The sequence below is a fragment of the Monomorium pharaonis genome, chromosome 1 (genome assembly GCF_013373865.1).
Source record: "Monomorium pharaonis isolate MP-MQ-018 chromosome 1, ASM1337386v2, whole genome shotgun sequence".
Lineage (NCBI taxonomy): Eukaryota > Metazoa > Arthropoda > Insecta > Hymenoptera > Formicidae > Monomorium > Monomorium pharaonis.
In genome coordinates, this window is record NC_050467.1 from 16886430 (window position 1) to 16908408 (window position 21979).

Sequence of the window (21979 nt, forward strand, 5' to 3'; positions counted from 1 at the left end):
AGCTTTGGTATAAGAAATTAAAAAGCCTCAGAGAAAATTTTGTATATATGTGTGAGTGAAGAATCAGTCCGAGGCGGTTCGAGGATAGAAACAGAGCACTAGTTTAATTCACAGATTAATATTAATATATGTACTTTAATTCTGGAAAAGAATTTCTAAATCTATAAAAAAAATATATACGAAATCTTATTAATGATGTACACGAATGACTCTACATTATGGACCTCGATCAAGTTTGAGAGGTAAGTCAGCATTCTGCTAAGGTCCTTCGCATCCAATCAAAACGTCGCATTTTATTATGATAAAATATAATGGTTGTCTTGATTGGACGCAAAGAATGACGCGCGCGTGACGCGATTAATGGGAACGTACCTTAATGGCTCCGGCAGACCAGCGCGATTTCTGTCGCGCGCGACGCGCGATGTCCAATGAGCGACCGCCTTTCCGCTTATCTTTGTATGGCCATTGGATATCCCGCGTCACGCGCGATAGAAATTGCGCTGGTCTGCCGGGGCCATAAAGCCGGGTCTACAATGAGTCGTTAGTCGTTGGTCGTAAGAAATTTAACCACTTATGTTTGTTTTTCTTCTCTAAGATCAACTATGATTGGCTAGATTTCTTACAATTAATGACTAAGGGCCACCGCACAAACTCTTCTATAACGCGTTACGTTACGTTAAGTACTCCATACAAACCTAAGTTGTATTTAAAATTTAACTTAAATCAACGCACAAAGAAATCCTTAACGTAAGAACTTAAGAACTTACGTTAAAACTTTCTTTGTGCGTTGATGTAAGTTTAATTTTAAGTACAAACTTAGGTTTATGGAGCACTTAACGTAACGTAACGTGTTACGAAAAAGCTTGTGCGGTGGCTCTTACGACTCATTGTAGACTCGGCGTAAGGGCCGGTTTCACAAATGGCTTGTTCTTTTTCTCCGCATCGCTGCATTGGTGCAACAAGTTAGAATGAAAAAAAGTATATTTGTCTCACTTTAATTTATTGCACCAGTGCAGCTAAAAAGAACAGGCCTAAATTCCGGTTAAATTAACTAATCAATTATTCCAATGTAATTGACCAATCACATTTATTAATTTTGCTTAACGACAAATACAATTGATCAATTCCAATGGAATAATCGGTCGGTTAAAATAACCGGAGATGGTGAAACCGAGGCTAAGGGCAACTTGCATCAAACTCTGATTAACTTAATCGTTGATTTGTCTATTAGAATTGATCAATTGTATTTGTCGTTAAGCAAAATTAACAAATGCGATTGATCAATTCCAATGAACTAATCAACGATTAAGGGCCGATTTCACCAACTCCGGTTACCTTAACCGGCCGGTTATTCCATTAGAATTGACCAATCGCATTTGTTAATTTTGCTTAATGACAAATACTATTGATCAATTTCAATGGAATAACCGACCGGTTAAGATAACCGGAGTTGGTGAAATCGGTCCTAAGTTAATCAGAGTTTGGTGCAAGTGGCCCTAAGGCCAGATCTACAATAGTGGTTTGTTTGCATTGCCATGCCCTGAGCTGCGTTCTGTTTCAACGAATGATGCGCATAATGCATTGTTCATCCTTGTTTAACGTTTGACAAACAACAAGGATAAACGATACATCATGCGTATCATGCGTGATGACTCCTGGGGCTCGATTCTTGAATTCATTCGCAAGAGAAACGTATACGCAAGTACTCGCTCTAACAGAAAAGTTGCAAGTTTATTGGTTAATAGCCATACGATAGCCAATAAATTTCCAACTTTTCTGTAAGATCAGAATTTGCGAATACGTTTCTCTTGCAAATGAATTCAAGAATCGAGCCCCAGCGCGATTCTGTCGCGTGCGACGCGTGATGTCCAATGAGCGATTGCCTTTTCGCTCATCTCTGTACGCCCATTAGATATCGCGCGTCGCGCGCGACGGAAATCGAGTTGGTCTGCCAGAGCCCTGACGCGCTCGGTGGGAACGCATCCATACTCTTTTGCAGTGGTCTCGTTGTGAAGTTTGACGCATGGTGCGCGCGTGTGCGACAGAACTGCGCGCGCATATCCGTTCTCCGTGATTTTAGTACGCTAGTCGCGTCGCGTACTCTTCCGTTTGTACTGGGGTCGCTGGGGATTCCGCTCGCTTACCTGTGTGTATGTGACATTTTTTTTCCAAGGGCCGTTTGCGCTGCTACAACATGTTTACCTGGTTGAGCCGCTCTCGTCATGATAATCAACAGTTCGTTGTCGATTTCATCATGACACTTACGCCACTTTATCGACGTGAGCATTAATTCTCAGGTACGTGAACCCCGCGCTCAGTGCAGAGTTCCGCAGCACCCCGCCAACGCGAACTCCGAACGGCGACCAACGGCGGCGCGCCCTGACGAGTATCTGTTTACGTAGTAATGGCGAATGTGTTCCTCGTCGCCGTCGCGACAGTTTTCTTCGTCCACTATGCTTTTTATCACATGGAGGAGACGACGAGTTTGATTTTATTCGACAAGGTGGAAGGTGGGGAGCAAGGGAATTACTCTAGAACTTCAACTTTTATCTTTTTTTATCACGAGTCGGATAATTATTAAATAACTACGCTTATCCTTAATTTAGTGTTTACGAGGGAAAAGTTCACACTTTGGTTACACAGTGAAATTTAGCTTTGTTATGTGATGTATGTGTGTGTGCACGCACACATTTGCACACACGCTCACACATACACACACATACACATGTACACTATTATGTATATAATTTTCAATATTCTGGCAAAGTATTTTATAGTAGTTTTTGAGAAGTAGAATGTCCTGTTTTCGAGATACTGCTGAGTGCTTTTAGTTTTGTTTTATGTATAATGCTCTTTATTCAATACTAATTAACATTTTAATTTATACAAGAGTTTGTGCCATCAACTGCTTTCAATATTTTTGTTTTCCATGAATTGAAAACAGGATTTTTAAATAATGTTATATAATAAACAACATATGATTTTTAGCTTTACAAAGCAAAAACAGAGAGCGAGAGGTGTCATGGATGATGAAGTACGTCTTGAAGGTGAAGAGGAGATGGAGCTAGATGAGGCTTCTGATGGTGAAGATGAAGATGAAGAAACAACAGGGATCCCAATATCTCCAGCTAACTCAGATCAGTTGCTTGGACAGACAACACCAACAACTCCTGGTAAAGTAACAGCATTTTTAATAATTTTTAAATTATATGTCATTTCTGAAAAAGTATATCTGAATAAGCATGTTACAATTGTTATTTATGATATTTATAAAAGTATAATAAAGATAATTATCTGATAAAATATTAGAATTAGAAATAGAATGTTTTAAATAATAAAAAAAATATTGAAAGTAAATATTAATAATTATAGATTAGCAAACTAGAATAAAATAACAGCAAAAAAAAGATTTTTACAAGAATCATATGTATACACTTAATATTAAATATATTTTTAATTTAATCATATGCATCTTGAATTTTTTTCTATTTTAATCTTTTTTTTAGTTACACCAGAAGAGGCTTTTCATGATTCATTGAGGTATCCAAAGTTTCCATTACCTGGAGGTAAACCTTTGAACATTCGTCGTGGACCTGGCAGACCTCGGAAAGAACGACCTTTTGGTATAACTCGTGGAGGAGGGACTAGAAGATCCTTTGGAAGAGGTGGTGCCAGAGGCAAAGGGTCTGTTTATTAATTTTTTGTTGATTAATTTGTTTCTATGAATTTATATACTTGTTAATTTATCATATATTATCTGAATAATAACTAGTCTAATTAATTTATTATTTGAATGTGTTTGAATATATGGTATATGTATATACACACATTATGTATATATATATAGTGTCCCTGAACATGTTGGTCAACGCTCGTAAAAAGGTAGAAGAAATCGAGATGAACATAAAAGTTCAACATTGTCTTTGGTTAGGTCTTGGGTTAGGTCCACCAATATCGAGGTATTAATTTTTCAAATTATGCGAATGAGAGCGCGCCGAGCTCGATCCGCTCGAGCTATAATATGGAAGAAAAGATCTATCGTGAATGTACGATAAACTTTCATTAATTTATTGTTCACAGTTACGATAGAAATTAATTAGATTTTTGCAGATCCAATACGCTAATATCTCGATTATTAGTGGACTTTTATGTTTATCTCAATCCCTTCTACCTTTTTACGAGCGTTGACCAACATGTTTAGGGACACTCTGTATATATATATATATATATATATATATATATATATATATATATAATGTATATAGAAGGTGCACGATTTATATGATATGTTTATACTAAAATATATTGCATACAGTTACGTTTTTAACAGAACATAATATGAATTGTTTGATGTCATTTCTTAATATTTTATCATAAACTTCTATAGATTTGGATATACAAGGGGTGTACCTCGTCGCACTAAAAGTAAAGATGATGATACACACTCGGAATCTCCAAGTCCTTTGCGTACTATGGGAATGGATGATGCTGGTCCTGATGGTAATAGTGAACTGGGAAACTCAGTTGATAGATCGATGCCTGCGCCTGAAGAACCTCCTTACTTTCCTGAACAATGGTAAAATATCTTCTCTGTAATCTGAAATTATTTTGTATACAATATATTGAATTTAAGAGATTATATTTAAAATATAAAATTCTTTTCCTTTTGAATTTTTCCAAAAAAATATTTTCTATATTTTTTAAAATAATTATTTTGAATTAAATACGAAAGAAATTAAATACTAAAATAAGACAAATTAAATATTTTAAATAATATTGAAAAATTATTAAATATTTGTAAATATTTCTAGGCCAGGTAAAGTTTGCGCATTATGCAATTTAGGCGAGAGGAGTCAGTTGGGACAAGGTGAACTCTTGCGTCTGACATGTCCACCGGGTTTCACTCCCGAAAAGCCGTTGAATCGCGATGAAACAGCTACCGATCAGCTTGTTAATGTCGTTGTAGCAGGAGATAAAAGTCCGCGTGCTACTGGACCTGGAATTGCTGTTACCTGCCGTAGGCAAAAAAGTCTAGCCAAATGCAGGTAAAAATATTTGGTATTATTAAACTAATTGGAATAAATTCATTGAGTGTGCTCGTGATAGTTTATGTAAAAATAATATTAAATAATTGGGAGTTTGCATGAAAAAAATATTATATTTTTTGTTAATAATTTTAATATACATTATCATAAATTTGTTTATAACAAAATTTTTAATTTTTATTGATAGGTATTAAAAAATTAAAATTTAATAGTATTTGAGATTTTTTTATATTACGAGAAAACGATTTTGATTGACGAGTGTAGTAACACATTGCAATAATTTTAAATCATTTTACACTACAACTGTGTTCCAAAATTTATTGTTAGTACTGAAAATCTATAGTTCACATTATGTATAATATACTATTGATGAACATGTACTGACAGTGAGTTTTGGAACATGGTCTATGCTCCACTTAAGAGGATGCTAAACTGCCCATCAAACTTGATTGAGGTCGATAATGCAGAGTCATTATTTATCCTTGTTCATGAAAAAATTTGCTTTAAAATACAAGTTATATAGCTTATACTTACAAATAAATGGTGTCTCGCAGTTTGGAATAGAAGGAATAAGACTATATTTGTTAAATTACGTTTACAAGCCGTAAAAAAACATTTATGTGATCAAAAATTTTATTTATTTAAGCGCTTCTATTTTTAAAATATTTTTTTTGTACGGCTTGTAATCGTAATTTGACGATTATAATCTTATTCCTCAATCTATTCCGAACCCGGGAACACCATTTATTTGTACGTATAAGCTACATAACTTGTATTTTGAAGCAAATATTTTTATGAACAAATAAACTTTAAAAAATTTTTTGCATTTTTGGTCTTTATCTAATCGTCCCCGGGTTCATTTGTGTACATACTTTAAAAGTGTAAAAGGATTATCAATTCTGTAAATTCAATTCGAAATTAAGTGATAAATACAGAATGTCGGTAAAACACACGGCTTTAGCATCCTCTTAAAGCTCACAACACTTGTGAGGATTGTTTGTTTTTAACATTTGCTAAACAACAAAAATGAAATGATATCATGAGCTTCAAGTGAAGCAATCTTAAGTGTTTCTTTGCAGCCTTTCTTCGGTTTTTCTCAATGTGTTTTAAGTTATATTAAATATTTTTACATGAATATGTGTTGTTTACTTGTTTGACATTTTTATAAATATTATAAATAAAGCATGAAAATGTTCTCATAATAATATTTACATTGAAATGATTTTGACAACAAAAATAACTCTATTTTCCAGGTTCATCAGTACAATGAGAACTTTAAAATAATTTTTTCTCACGTTTTTAGCTTGAAACACAAAAGAACAACTTATGTAGCGTTTTAATTGTTGTACTTTTACACAAAGTAACAAAACACATTTTATGGTTTTTTTGTCTATTTTTAAGATAAATGTTTTACTTCATAAAAATAGTTTGGGTATTGCAATGTAACGTTACAGAGCGTTTGAGAGGACTTTATTTTCAGATTGTATTCGGCAATTCAAATAATGCAATATTTTATTATTTATTTTCTCGTTTAATTTATGTTAAAAAATTATGAAAAAAATTACAATTAAAAGTACATAAATTATAAAATTCAATTCTTTTAAGTCATGCAAATTTTTAATTAAAATATACGAAGATAAATGTTAATATTTTAAAATTATTTTTTACAGGAATACTAGTCTAACTAATTTCACGGAACCGGTGGAAGAATTGACAATCGTAGGCTATTTGGAGGAACCAGAAGTTGGGGTTTTGTTTGATTCCTCAACCAGCCATTACTATGCCCATCAATCATGTATTATCTGGTCTAGCAATAGTCAAGATTTACTACCAGAATTGGCATGTCGTGCTGTTTTACAAGCTTCCTCCAGACGTTGTGCTTATTGTTCGCATTATGGTGCTGGAATTCCTTGCAAAGTAAGTTATAGTTTAGTCATTACAATAAGTCACTGATATAAAATAGGAATTATAATTGAAGCAAAAAAAGTAAACATTTATAAAATTACATATTTAAAATTAAACAATTATAAAGATAAAACTAATTTTTTAAATATTTGTGCAATTTAATTATGGTTGTTTAATTATAACTAATTGCAATATTTAACAGGTGACATCGTGCAATCGTTATTTTCATTTTCCGTGTGCTGCAGCCAGCAGTTGTTTTCAAGACATTAAGAGCTTAGCCCTTTTTTGCAGTCAACATCTTGGCCAAGTACCGCTTTTACGTAAGTTTTTAATTTTTTAATTTTTGCTGTTTGATTTTTATTTAATATCTAAGAATAAAGTAAGACAAAAAAACTAAAAAAGAAAAAATAATAGAATGTCAAATTTTACATTTTTTGAATTTTGTAACTTTTTATATTAAACTCTAAAGGAGTTAATCGAATGTAAAAAATCTTATATTTATAGTGTGTGGAGAGGTAACTTGCGTTCAATGTTATGGAATGGGCGATGTCTCGAATTTAGTGATGTGCTCTGTGTGTGGCAGCCACTATCATGGTAGTTGTTTGGGTTTGGCATTATTACCTGGAGTGCGTGCTGGATGGCAGTGCACAACTTGTCGTGTGTGTCAAGTTTGTCGGCAACCCGAGGATGTTTCAAAGGTTACAGAAATTTAAATCAATTAGGAATAAATACAGAAAAAAAAACAAAATCAAAGAAGAAAGCACAAACATTGATCTATGATACAAACTGAATTTATTTGTATGAGATTGCATTTGATGCAATATTAAAAATGTTGCAAAATATTTAATAATTATTTTTTTAATAAAAAATTACTGTGTATCATAGATTTTAATGTACTAGCATATAGCGTATCAGTATATTTCACAGCAGGGGCGAAAAGTCGCCATGTTGCCCATGAGTGCGAGGAGTGGATGCATGAGCCAAAGGCGAGTGCATTTACCCGCACGAAGCAGGGTTACCTAAGGTTAGGAAAGCGACGAAACGTCAGTAATTCTGCGAGAATTCGTACACATTATCGTATGCGTGCCGCGAAATGACGCATATGCAAGTGTAATAACGAAGGGAAAGGTGCAGAAAAGTAGTGTAGGAATGTATTATTTTATTGCCTGTGCCATCTAGTATATTAAAAGGACAAAAATGGTGAAATAATGAATTATTTGTATGAGACTGTTTTGTGGGAAAATGGCAATTTTCCGGGAAAAAGTTGCGTAATGAACGACTTTCCACGCACATGTATGGACAAAAAAAATATATAATTTAGAAAGTATATTCCAATAATATAAATTTATATGTATTCTTTTTAATAAAATCTTATAAAACAAGATTATCATTATAGGTAATGTTGTGTGAACGATGTGACAAGGCTTATCATCCTGGTTGTTTGCGACCAATTGTCACTTCCATTCCAAAATATGGTTGGAAGTGTAAATGTTGTCGCGTGTGTACCGATTGTGGTTCACGTACTCCTGGAGCAGGGCTATCCTCCAGATGGCATTCTCATTATACTGTCTGTGACTCATGCTATCAGCAGCGCAACAAGGGCTTCTCTTGTCCCCTTTGTAGAAAGGCATACAGGTAATTGAAATATCTTGTATACTTTTGCTAATGTTTCTATTATTTAAATAACAATAGTGTTTTATTGGAGTTTATTCTTTTGTATTGTATGTATTTGTTATTTATTTACTCTTTGCAGAGCTGCAGCTTATCGTGAAATGGTTCAATGTCATGGTTGCAAAAAGTTCGTCCATGGTACATGCGATCCCGAAGCCGATCCGCTTACTTATCAGCAGCGCAAGGAAGCGAAACCAGACTATGAATATGTCTGCCTACATTGTAAGAGTATTGCTATGGTTGCTAGACGGAAGGACAGTATCGATGAAGGCGACTTAAGTCTAAGTGCTTCTCAAGAAAGTCTCGATGGCGAGTCTTCTGAGTTAGATTATCCAAGTGGTTGTTCTGAAGAAGCGCTTTATTCGGTTGGATTAGGGAAAGGGAAACCGTTTTGTGCTACAAAGATTGCGAAGAAAAGATTGGGGATTAGCGGCGGGGTTATCGGTAGGCCAAAAGGTATTGGGAAATTGGGATATCAGAAAAGACAAAAGATGACAGAGTTTGGAAGGAAGAGAGGGCCTAAGGGAAAGATGAGGGGGTTTTATGGAATACCCGAAATGGGCTTGCAGGTATGTGAACCCCTGACTCAATATACTCGATGTACACTGTGTAAAAAGTGATTCCAATATGTCGCCGAGAAATCGACGAATGAATTAGTAATCTTCTTGCGTTTAGTAATTTACTTCACATCACAAAGAGTGATTTAAATTTGATAGATTTGACAAATTTGATATTTTATTAATTTTTACAATTTAGTTATTATGCTCGGTTGTACCTCAATAGAAGTTAAACAATGAAAGAGAACACTTTTTAGTGTTTTAAAAAACGGTGTTTCGAGAAAATGATAAACTGCGTCGAAGTAAGACAATTATAGCATTCAAATTATTTATGTGAAAGAGATTTTGAAAAGCATGATATAGAAAAAGAAAAATTATTTGATTGAAATGTTATGATTAATGTGTGTGTAATTTCACTATACAAAAGTAAAATTAAAATAATGTGTTTATGCAATTTTCTTGGACAAATGTAACCCAAATAAATAAAATTGATCAAATTTATACAATTTTCTTTTGCAAATTGCATAATTTAAATAATAGTGTAAATTATTGATAATACATATTTTCATATTTTATGTTAACTTCATCAAACTACTTGTATATGTTTTTTTCTTAATTTTTATTTAATAAAAAAATAAGTAATCTTGCTATGCTATCCAAAATTTTACAAGCTATAAAATTAACATTATTACATATAAAAATGAACTACACAATTGAACTTAGCCTAAATTGAACGATACAAGCGATCTGAAAACAAATAGTGTATATATACACGAACTTATGAAAGTTTAAGCGAAAATAAAAAGTAAATTGTAGATTTTTCTAAACAATCTGATGCTTAACAAGTTTTTTTTTTTTCTACACAAGATTATTAATGCCATCTGTGAATTGTAACAATTTAAATACATTTTTTTAAATTGAATCAGAAAGGCTAGTATGAATGTATTTTTGTCGTTTAAATAATAAATTATTCCTCTTTAACATTGCAGAGTCCGAATCCAGATTCATCTCAATCAAAAGAAGAAGAACAGCTTGGGGGTGAGAATAGATTAATTCTTTGTTCGGCCAAAGATAAATTTGTTCTAACTCAGGACATTTGTGTAATGTGTGGTTCAATTGGAATGGATCAGGAAGGTTGTTTGATTGCGTGCGTACAATGTGGTCAGTGTTATCATCCATACTGCGCTGGTGTTAAAATTACCAAGGTCATTTTACAAAAGGGTTGGCGATGTCTCGATTGTACTGTTTGTGAAGGTATTAAAAAATTAAAGTATATATATATTTTTTAGTTTATAAAAAATTAAAAATATTAATATACTTTATGAATTTAGAAATGGAATTGATGAAAAAAAAACTATATGTTGGTGAGGCATTCTAGCATTAATAAAATTTTTTTATTTTTAAGGTTGTGGTGAACGAAATGACGAAGGTCGTTTGATTCTTTGCGATGATTGCGATATCAGCTACCATATTTATTGTATGGACCCACCTTTGGATTATGTTCCGCACGGTACATGGAAGTGCAAATGGTGTGCACAATGTCAGACTTGTGGTTCCAACGATCCTGGTACCAATTCATCTTGGCAGAAAAGTTATACCCAGTGCGGACCCTGCGCTTCTCATACCGCTTGCGCAGCTTGCCAAGAAGCTTATCAGGAAGGTGATCTCATTATTCAATGCGTACAATGCGAAAGATGGCTTCACTGTGGTTGTGATTCAATTAAAAGCGAAACTGAAGCCGAACGCTGCGCCGAAGAAGGTTACGTTTGTCTTCTTTGTCGTCCTAGAGATGTTCCTCCTCCACATCTTCTTTCCAAACCTTCAAAATTTGCTCGGTCATCTTCTCCATCTCAAAATCGGAATATAGAATTGTTTAAAGCTTCCTCACAACAATATTTGGTGGAAGGGGTATATCTTTCTGAAGCTGGAATGAACCACATTAAATCTTTAACCGCAGAACATCAGCAACCAAGGAAAAAGAAAAGAAAACAGCCTCAGATGGTTGACAAAGAAGCAGATATCATGGCGACTATTGAATCTGTTGTTGCTGGAGGAAGTTTAGATAATTCTTTGGAGGAAAATAAATTAGAAATGATGGATGTCAAAGATGAACCGGAGATAGTGCTGAAAGAAGGTATGGTGTGGAATCATCCTCCTCCAGAAGGTTTCAGCATTTGCACTTCGGAAAACGGACTACCTGTTTTACGAAGAAAACGTCAAAGAAATCTACAAAAATTAGGAATTGGAGGATTTATTGTGAGATTGAGAACTAGGAAGGACAAGGAAGAAGAAGGAGATGCTGAAAGACCTGGGGAATCTTCGATTGTAGGAATGGGGGACGATAAACCCCGAAGAAAACCTCAAAGAAGAAAGCCGAAAACGAAACTAGCAGAATGTTTTCCTATTTATATGCAAGAAGCATTTTTTGGCAAGGACTTAATGGATACAACAAAAGAGAAAGACCTTGAAAGTAGCAGCGAATCCGAAGAGGAACAAAAAGTTCCTGAAAATGCTAATACAATTCAGTTATCTCAAGATGAATTGAAGGTAATGGAACAAGTCAAAGCGAAACGAGAAAAAGAAGATGAAAAAATTATTCCTGAACAAATTAAAAGAGAAGAAATTGTGGAAGATGATGCGAGTGATACTGAGGCACTCGGAGATATTTTACCAATTTCCGGGGATTTATTGGACAGTGATTTAGTGAATACAATAATGAATGAGAATGAAGAGGACTTAGCGAAGGCAAGCGAAGCATTAGACGAATTGGATGATGCTCAAGGCGGAAGTAAAGATGAATTGACAGATATTCTTAGTCCACATTTTAATTTGGAGTCAATGGTTAGAGATACTGGTAAGCTCTTTTAAATAGATATTAGATATTTTGTCATAGAGAGTAGATATTTAAAAGAATATATTGTTTTATTGACATTTTAATCTCTTAATAGAATCTAGTTTACTAATATAACATTAAATATGATTTTTTAAGGATTACCAAATATGGACAGTAAGGACATCGAGGAAATATTTAAAGGTGTTTTGACCGACGAATCTCAGGAATCTCAGGAATCATCGGTGTTCTCTGTTCAAGCTCAAACTTCACATCCCTCATCGTCTACTACTCCCCTAGTATCACCATCTCCTCATCCTGGTAAATGCAAAATGCCAAATAATTAAATTAAACAGTAATTAAAATCGTATAAAATTTATTGTTAGATTATTTATACTATAAATAATCTAACAATAAACTAGAATTTTTATAAAAATGAAAATAAAATTATTGATATGAAAAAAAGTGAAAGAGAATAGAAGTTAAGTGATTTTTTAACTTAATTTAATTAAAAAAATGTTTTTCTTTAATAGTTAAAATGTTATACAGTAAAAAAATATGTGATTCTAAAATATATTTTAAAATAACATTTTATATAAAATATATAAAATATGTGAACTTAAATATCTTAACATATTAATCTTGTTGTGCTTTCGTAAAATTAATATAAGTTGATTATATATTTTTTATGTTAAAAAAAATTATTTTAAAAATTTTATATTTTTTATTCTCACATATTTTATGTTTTATTTTATTACACTTGAATCAATTGCTTCCTAGGTGTTCAAACAACAATGCCTTTAGCGAGACCTCAAGTACCTGGTGCTCTACCTTCAGTTGGCCAATCAAATTTAAATTCTCCAATGAGTTTTCCACCGCCTTCGCCATATCACTCTGAATATAGCAAGTAAGAACAAACGTATTAAAAAGTCAATAATCAATCAAACACAATAAGATTATTACATGTATAACACACACATATATATATATATATATAATTAAAATTTTAAAAATCAACAAATAGTTGTAGGATTTTGTGCTCAATAATATGTTGTAGTGATCGTTTGATCTTTTCTAGATTTTAATTATGTTATATATCGCGATTTTCTCTGTCGTTATATTTAAAAAATGTAATACATTTATTTTTTGAAAGTTTTATTGCTTCTTAAAACTGAAAGTAACGCAGAAAACTACAAAATATAAAATCACATTTATTAAGAGTATTATTCTAAAATTCTACGATCGTTTGTTGGTCTTCTCTAGATTTTAATTATATTTTTAAAATATCAAAAATTAAAAAAAATTGGAAACTAATATATTTACACTTTGACGTTAATTTTAATTTTTTAATGTAAATTATCTTTTAACTTTTTAGTAGTCCACAGTTTAGTCCAGCATTTTCGGAACCACCAAGTCCATGGGTGAATCCCGAAGATGAAGGAAATGCTTCAGCAAACAATCTTCCCATTTCAAGCAACCAAAGAAACACTATAAAGATGGAGGCTGACGAAGCATTGGGTTCTGCAGCCACAATGTCATCAGTTCTTTATGCGAATATGAATCATCCTGAATGGAAAACTGAATATCCAGGTATATATTTAAGAACGTATTTTTTTAAGTTAAGTATTTTAAATATTTTATCTTTAATTATTTTTATAAAGATTTCTAAATATTTTTTTACATTACTTATTGATTCTCAAAAGTTAAAATTAAAGGCCAATAGATAAAATAGCTGATTTTGGCCTAAAAAGTGTAACATGAACTATGCTACAATTTTATAGTTTTTGAGTCACAATATAATATCATATTTATTTGTTTAAATCTATGAGAAAATGGTCAAAATTAATTTTAAGGCAATTGAAATGAGTCTTTTTTGATAGTAATGTGATTGATACATTTTGTTCAAATTATTTAAATATTTATATTACACTTTATTTCTAACTTTATATTACACTTTAATTTTAACTATACAAAATTATACTTAAAAATGAAAAACTTACAAAATTAAATACTTTTAAAATATTAAACTTAACTAACCCACTAAGCGTAGTTAAACATAAAATTAATATTGTTGTGTGTATTTAACGATTTAAAAATTATAAAAATTATATATATAGTTTATGTTAGGTCAAAATTGACCTATTTTATCTATCGTCCTTTCAGGATTAATAATATTGTTCTTTTAACTCCTTGAGTGTGGGAAAAGGAAGAAATAAAAGGTGGATTCAAAATGTGTAGGGTATCTCTGTGTATTTAGATGATACTTTATATATTAGGGTTTTTGAGGTCATTGAATTTGATGTTAGAATTTCAAAATGACGAATTTATTCGTATACATAAAAAATAAATTTTTAAATGCATTCAAAATATAAAGTAAAATTTCACAAAATTCTTAATAAATCAGTGTATATTATATTTTTTATGCATTTTTATTTTTTTCAAGTCTGATCACAAACGTTAGAATTACAAATTTTAATTTTAATTTTATTTTTATTAACTGTTAAAAATAAATTTTTAACAATATAAGTTTCCATTATATTAGATTTTTTAATATTTAGAAATTTTACTTTAAATGGATACGTAATTGTATGCCTTTATAGTTATTTTAAAAAATTATTGCATTTATCATAAAATATTTGAAAATTTTATGTAAATTTTGACATTTTAACAAAAAATTCGAAATTCTCGATCTTAAAAATCTCTAAAAGATTATTTTTATTTTAATCGATTTTAATAATATTTATAGAAGAAAACGATTATTAACTTGTACATCTATAGACATTATTCACTGAGCCAACTTAATTTATGCGATTATAGACATCGTACACTCAAGGGGTTAATCAATATTTTTACTGTATCTAGCATGGTCTGAGAGATGCAAGCAAATCCAAAAAAAGTGGCGAACGCTTCCAAATGAGAAGAAAGCTCCATACTTGACTCAAGCTCGAGAAAATCGAGCTTCGCAAAATCGTCTGAAGAAACCACAGGTAATTGATGTATGTGCATATAATGCGGAATCAAGAGAAATGGACTTGAATTATCGCATTTGTTTTCATGCGTTAATTCTTTCAGTCAGAATTTATGGTTAAAAGCGTATGGTTAAATTACTTATTGGGATAACCAATATTTTTAGACATTCTTTATTGGGGTTTTTGTCCTCGAGCGTGTCATGTGCTAACACTTAAGTGAGACTAACAGCTCGACAATTCTGTGTGTCGTAAACTATGTTCCTACTGTGAACTTCAGGGTTTTTATCAGTTAATACATACATATATACTGAGGAGTTAACTAAAAGAAGTAATATCTATTTTTTACGAACATTATTTAAATTGTTTATTTTAGCTAGAGAGTCAGAAAGATAAAATAATAATTGAAAATAATAATTAAAGTTAAGTAATTAAAATAATTGTTTAGAAGATTAAATAGATTAAATAGAGAAGTAGATTTTGCTCCACATTTATGCATTAACTCCATTAGAACTGTGTAAACATGAATTTTATTATAGATGAATGAATGAGATAGGATATGATCACCCAACATAGGATGATGAAATCGTTTACAATATCAAAATGATTGCATTATCAAACAGACAATTCAAAAAGTAAAAAGCTAAATTTTAATATAAGATAAATTTTTTTATATCTAGTTTTGGTCGTAAAAATAAGTCATTAATAATACAAATAGTTACGCTCAAAAATAAGTAGAGTTGAATATGGGTCTCTTTATATAGTGGGCCTAAATGAGGTGAAGAAGGACTTTTAATCTTATTTCATATATATATATATATATATATATATATATATATATATATATATATATGCCAAAATTGAGAATATATCTTAATAGAAGATATATTATACACAGTGTTCCAGATCAACCGGAGAAGACGGCATGTACGTATTCCTCATGAAAAACTGAGTCGAAAATGTCAATAGCACAATGTTGACGAAGTCAACAGTTTTTAAATGGTGAGCTTTTAAAATTTTTCAACCACAAGCCGTGAAGCTCGCGCCGTTAGGCGCAGCACAATCAAGCGGCCGGCCGCTTTGACGAGTACCGCTAAATGGCACGGTGCCGAATGAGTACTGCACCATACAAATCTGTGAAATCTCTATTAACATCTATTGCTGTATTCTTAAATCAAGTCCAATTTAATTAACAAGAAGTAATATTAGTTGCAAATTCGATAAAACATTATTTATATTAATAAAAAGTTCGTGTTTCTGAAATACATTTTATATATAATTAAATAAATAAATAAAATCAATATTAATTAAATTATCTAATCAAATAATATTAAAAACATCAGTCAACAAACATTTCCAAAACTTTTCTTCAAAAAGTTCTGTCACAAACAATATTAAGAAACATTTAAAATTTACATTTAAAATTTGCATTTGATGTAAATAAATATTTTATATTTAGAAAATGAAATGAACGAAATTCCGAATTATGATATGAGAGGAAAGGAAAGTAATACAGTGAACGAATTGATAATAAACTATATTATTATTATATACTTGTTTACTTTGATTCCTTCACTGTATTACTTCCTTTTCCTCTCGTATCATAATTTGGAATTTCGTTTATTTTATTTCCTAAATATGAAATATTTATTTATATCAATGCAAATTTCAAATGTAAATGTTTTCTAATATTGTTTGCAACAGAACTTTTTGAAAAAAAGTTTTGGAAATGTTTGCCGACTGATGTTTTTAATATTATTTGATTGTATAATTTAATTAATATTGATTTTATTTATTAATTCATTAATACATAAAACGTATTTCAGAAACACATACTTTTTATTGATATAAATCATGTTATCGTTTATCAAATTTGCAATTAATACTACTTGTCAATTGAATTGGACTCAATTTAAAAATACAGCAATAGATATTAATAAAAATTTCACAAATTTATACGGTGCAATACTTGTTCAGCACCGTTTAGCGGTACTCGTCAAAGCGTCCTGCCGATCGTTTGGTTGTGCCGCGCCTGACAGTGTGAGCTTCACGGCTTGTGGTTGGAAAGTTCAAAGGCTCACCGTTTAAAAACTATTGACCCCTCAACATTTTGTTATTGACATTTACGACTCAGTTTTTCATGAAAAATACGTACATGCCAGCTTCTTTGATTAATCTGGAACACCCTGTATAATGTCTCAAGTTTTAATGATTTAATATACTTCAACACATGTTTCAACACATGAATATAAATATATGAATATACAATATAAATGAATATAAATGAGAAACAAATGTTTTACAAATATATATATTTACAGAAACTTTATTCAAAAATTAAAAGAATTTTATTTACAAAATTAGCACACTTTGATCATTAAAATTTGAGACACATAAATATATATATATATATACGTAAGACTTATACAAACCCAATTTATAGATCTGCATGTGTGCTTAAATGTGGATCTACAAATTTATTAATATGAATTTATGATCTATCAATTTATGAGTGTGTGTAGATGAATGAATCCTCCATAGAACTTATACTAATGGAAGGGGAAAAGAATCTGTACAAGTATGTCCAAGAAATGAGACAGAAAACTAGTTTTGTCTTATACCTACAAATACGGCCGCTCATGCGCATTATGAGGAAAAGATATGAAATGAGACAGAAAACTAGTTCTGTCTAATTTCATGTCAAGTCATGTTCTACCTATCCTTGTCGCACAGATGTTGGACACAGTTTCGGCATATGAACGGTATACGCTATTCCTCTTCCATTAGTATAAATTCTATGGAATCCTCTCATTTTTGTCACTGCTTATAAATTAGATTTAGATATATGCAGCATTTAAAACCACAATTGATACAACATAGTATTTAGATACATCCAATAAGAATCCTCACAAATCCACAAATTCGTAGATTTATAAGTTCACAAAAATCTAGAAAGTCCGTACATATCTTGCTTTTATGTATATATCGTATGTGTATATCGTGAATAGAAAACAGTTTAATATATGTTAATAATTGAAATTTTATATTGAGTGCGACTCTTATTTTTATGTCGCCTCGTTCGGGCCCATTATATCATTTTTTACATGCAGGGTGTTTCTCATAAAACAGTTATTTTGATGCTACTTTAGTACATATCAAAAATTTTTGAACGTCCCAGAAAAAATGGAACACAATTATTAAATTAAAATATAAGAAAAACAGAACTAGGAATAACAAGAAAGAATCTACTATATAATAATTGTTAATTCGTACAAAGTAATTTTATATTGTATTTTTTTTGTCGATTTGGATGTTACTTAGCAGATGCAAGAACTTTTGTTTGTGAAACTAAAAATCTTGAAAAATTTTAATTTTTTATGAAAATATTTATTAATATACAATTTATCTTGCGACAGATATATATATGTGTGTGTGTGTGTGTGTGTGTGTGTGTGTGTGTGTGTGTGTGTGTGTGTGTGTGTGTGTGTGTGTGTGTGTGTGTGTGTGTGTGTGTGTGTGTGTGTGTGTGTGTGTGTACACACATATGTGTGTATAATTTATCTGCTTGATATTATTTAAAAATAAAGTAGTGTTATAAAATATGCTTTTATATAAAATTGCTTTATGCGGAACATCCTCATGTGTATGTTATCGTGTGATTGCGATTCGCCCGGTGTTGATCTGACAGCCCTCCAAGGAGACACCACCACCAAGCACCACCAATACTATCATCACTACCAATATAACCACCACCAATACCACCACCATCAATATGAATACCACTACTACTACCACCGCTATGACTACCATCATCACCAAACCCGCCGCTATGACGGCTCAGCAGCAGCAACAGCAGGGAGTGGGTCTGAGGCCCATGGAGAAGCAATCAGGAATGTTAATGGCTACTGGAATGACGTCAACTGGCAGCAATCAACATCAGGAGGTGTGTGGGGTGCAGGGAACCCCGCCCAGCCCTTCCCTCTCTCCTGAGGCTCCTAAAAACCTACAGTCATCCGCCTTGCAATCGTGCACAACACCGGCTTCTTCATCCTCTTTATCTTCTTCTACACCTTCCTCTTCTTTCTCTCATTGCAACAATTCGGGTGAAGGGCAGCAATCCCTCCAGCAACGTCCACCCCCCATTGTCGTTAACAGCGGCGGCGGGAGCAGTAGCATAGATCAGCATCAGATCCGAGTGCTCACTCCGTCCGAGATCATGCGCACCCTTCCGTCCCTCAGCCAGGAGCACTACGACCCTCCACCTCCGCCACCACCACCCACTGCAATTGTTCACACTGTGCCTCCCGTACAGAACCATCACCACCACCACCACCACCACCACCACCACCACAACCACCATCCGAATAACATTATGGTGAGAGCCTTCGTCGTGTTTTCTTGCCTTTCTCTTTGCATTTGATCAAGACTTAGTGTTCTCCCGTATACATGTATATGTATTTTTATTTAAAATATTGTAAACGAAGATTTTATTCCTTAAATGGCGTGTTTCATGCTTTATTTTATAGGACTGGTTAATATATAAACCACATTATAATTTTGTTCAGTGTTATTATCAATATTTGCCTTATAAAGAGTTTAATTTATTTACATACATATATATTTAATTTTTTAATTAATAATTATATCTTTATAATTATTTTTAGTTTTTTATTTATTTGAATTTATCATTAATTTAAATTTATGTAAAATACTTTTTTTAAGACTACTGAACATTCTTATCGAGTCGCCATTGTAATACTATTTTGGTAGTGTATATTTATACATATTTTATTATACTCAAAAATAGTTCAATAGCATGTTTAAGAACAGCAAGTTAAGTAGCAATTTTTAAATCAATCCCGTTAATTTTATTCCTATTACTCCTAATTCATGAATCATTCATTCCTTCCAATTCATTGATATTGCTTTTAATTTTTTTACTATTATTGTGGGTGATTGATAAATTAGTTTATTATAGTATATTACTTTATAATGGTTATGCAGTAGTTTAGTACTAATTTTATTTTTTTTTTTTTAGATTTTCTTTTCTCAATAAACATTACGGATTTAATTTTACAGAAAAAAGTTCTTTTAAAAAAAATTCATTTTAAAGCTAAAATACACTGTGAAAGATACAACAAATAAATAGATATAGTCCGAAGAAAGAAATAAAGAAATAAGAATTACATGGAAATTTATTAAATAAACAAATTTTTTCTATCTTCTATAAAAGAAACGAGATTTCCTAATTTTTTAAAAATTACTATAAACGAAGTATTTCTTAACATATCGTTTATGTTTAGATATATACATTCTGAAAGAGTATCCTAGATTTATTGCATCTTCTAGTGATAAATTCTTGAGGTCAGTTAAGATGAAAATTTTGATATATCTGTGTTACTTAAAATCTCTATAAATGTTTGTACTTAAAATGAAATAAATTACATTTAATAAATAACATTTAATACCAAATATGAAGACAATAAATTTTTAATAGAAAAAACATTGTTACTCATATAAAGATAATAGTGCGTGTTGATAATGTAAACACATGAGAGAAATATTGATGTTAGAACGTGAAGTATATCGCTATCAAAATTGAATGTGTTGGTGAATAATGTTTTATATCACTGTAATCAATATTGAACTCAGTAAAGTATTATTTTTACATTTAATAATATCTTTATGGCTGTTTGTTTTGGCACTTATAGCGCTTTAAAATTCTGTTATTTTTCTCTGTTAAATATTAAAGAGATCGTTCGTATCTTGAATTTTTCAAAAAATTTTTGCTCTTAAAACAAGGTAAATGTACTTTCGGGTATTGGCGAGAGAGCAAGCAAAGATTCTAAATATAAAAAGTGCAAGTAACATGCTTATGAACGGGCTTAAGGGTAACTGATGCTTACAAATGCTGTGTCAAAACGAACATAATCTAATACTAGGCAATGTATTTCACACGAATATATAAGTTTTGGATGTTACAACTTTTAATTTTTTTTATTTAAAAATTATTAAATATAAACTCATTAATCTTTTATAATTTTGATATTTTGGATTAATATTTTTATTTTAATGATCTTAAGAACCTTAGATCTGGTATACTCTAAACAATGTGTTCCAACAGTGTTAGGACGATCAAACATCTTGAAAATAAAGTATTATCGAGAAAAATATTTCAGAATTTAAGTTAAAGTTTTAAAAATTTAAGAGTGATGTATGGTGCTAATAGAGAGAATATTGCAATTACATGATTTTTTTGGAAAAATGTTTTTTACATTAATTAATTTATTTTATATCCCTTTCTTCCGCACATAAAAATATTAAGGTATTATTTAAAAAATATAAAAAATTAATAGTTTACGAACAATTTTATATTTTATGTCAAAATGGGCAAGAGTATAAAATATCTGTAAACTATTGATTGTTTTATAGGCCTATTTTGATATGTAGAATTGCTAATGAAATTAGATTAAAAAATGCATATAATTCCATTTTAAATAATGGCGATGATCTTTAAATAACAAGATAAAACTATTATATTAGCACCATCATATGTGAAATCCCAAATTTAGTTTAAAATCTTTTTTAGATTATATTTTATTTTCGAGATATTTGATTGTTCTAGGACTTTCGGAACTTCGGGACTCACTATAAATAACACATGTTCTATTATTGTATTTTGTTATGTAAAATTACTGGAATTTAATATTTCATTATGCATGAATATGGAATTGCATTAATCTTCGACGAAATTGTGATGTTTGTGGTGTTTTGTATTTTTAATCGTAAATAAGGTTTTCTTCAAAGTGGATTAATTAACGCGTGCGCGTGTACAAATGTGCTAATATTATAATCTGTTTATATTAATATATGGTGGTTGGTTATAATTGTTTCCAATGTGTTTGCACATATACAAGATTTACAAAATCTTGCTAATTATTATTAATTTACTTGTGTATTATTGTTGTTATTTTAAAGGTGTTCATGCAAGGTACGACCAAAAGT

At 31.1% G+C, this 21979-nt stretch overlaps 1 protein-coding gene across 8 annotated transcripts in view; it reads left to right on the forward strand.

Moving 5' to 3' along the window:
* The first annotated feature begins 2051 nt into the window (after positions 1-2051).
* The window catches only part of LOC105830780 (histone-lysine N-methyltransferase 2C), a 47007-nt gene continuing 27079 nt past the window's right edge, over positions 2052-21979 (forward strand). For 5 of the 8 annotated variants that reach the window (XM_036293293.1, XM_028191975.2, XM_028191976.2 and 2 more), the window contains exons 1-17: positions 2052-2297; positions 2989-3173; positions 3507-3684; positions 4388-4576; positions 4812-5045; positions 6716-6962; positions 7153-7270; positions 7455-7648; positions 8347-8585; positions 8704-9190; positions 10168-10432; positions 10584-12032; positions 12168-12329; positions 12789-12915; positions 13384-13598; positions 14871-14995; positions 18663-19349. In XM_036293293.1, coding sequence (XP_036149186.1) covers positions 3023-3173; positions 3507-3684; positions 4388-4576; positions 4812-5045; positions 6716-6962; positions 7153-7270; positions 7455-7648; positions 8347-8585; positions 8704-9190; positions 10168-10432; positions 10584-12032; positions 12168-12329; positions 12789-12915; positions 13384-13598; positions 14871-14995; positions 18663-19349 — 5067 coding nt within the window. In that variant the 5' untranslated portion in view covers positions 2052-2297; positions 2989-3022. The other 3 variants (XM_028191979.2, XM_028191974.2, XM_036293314.1) reach the window with 3 other exon arrangements.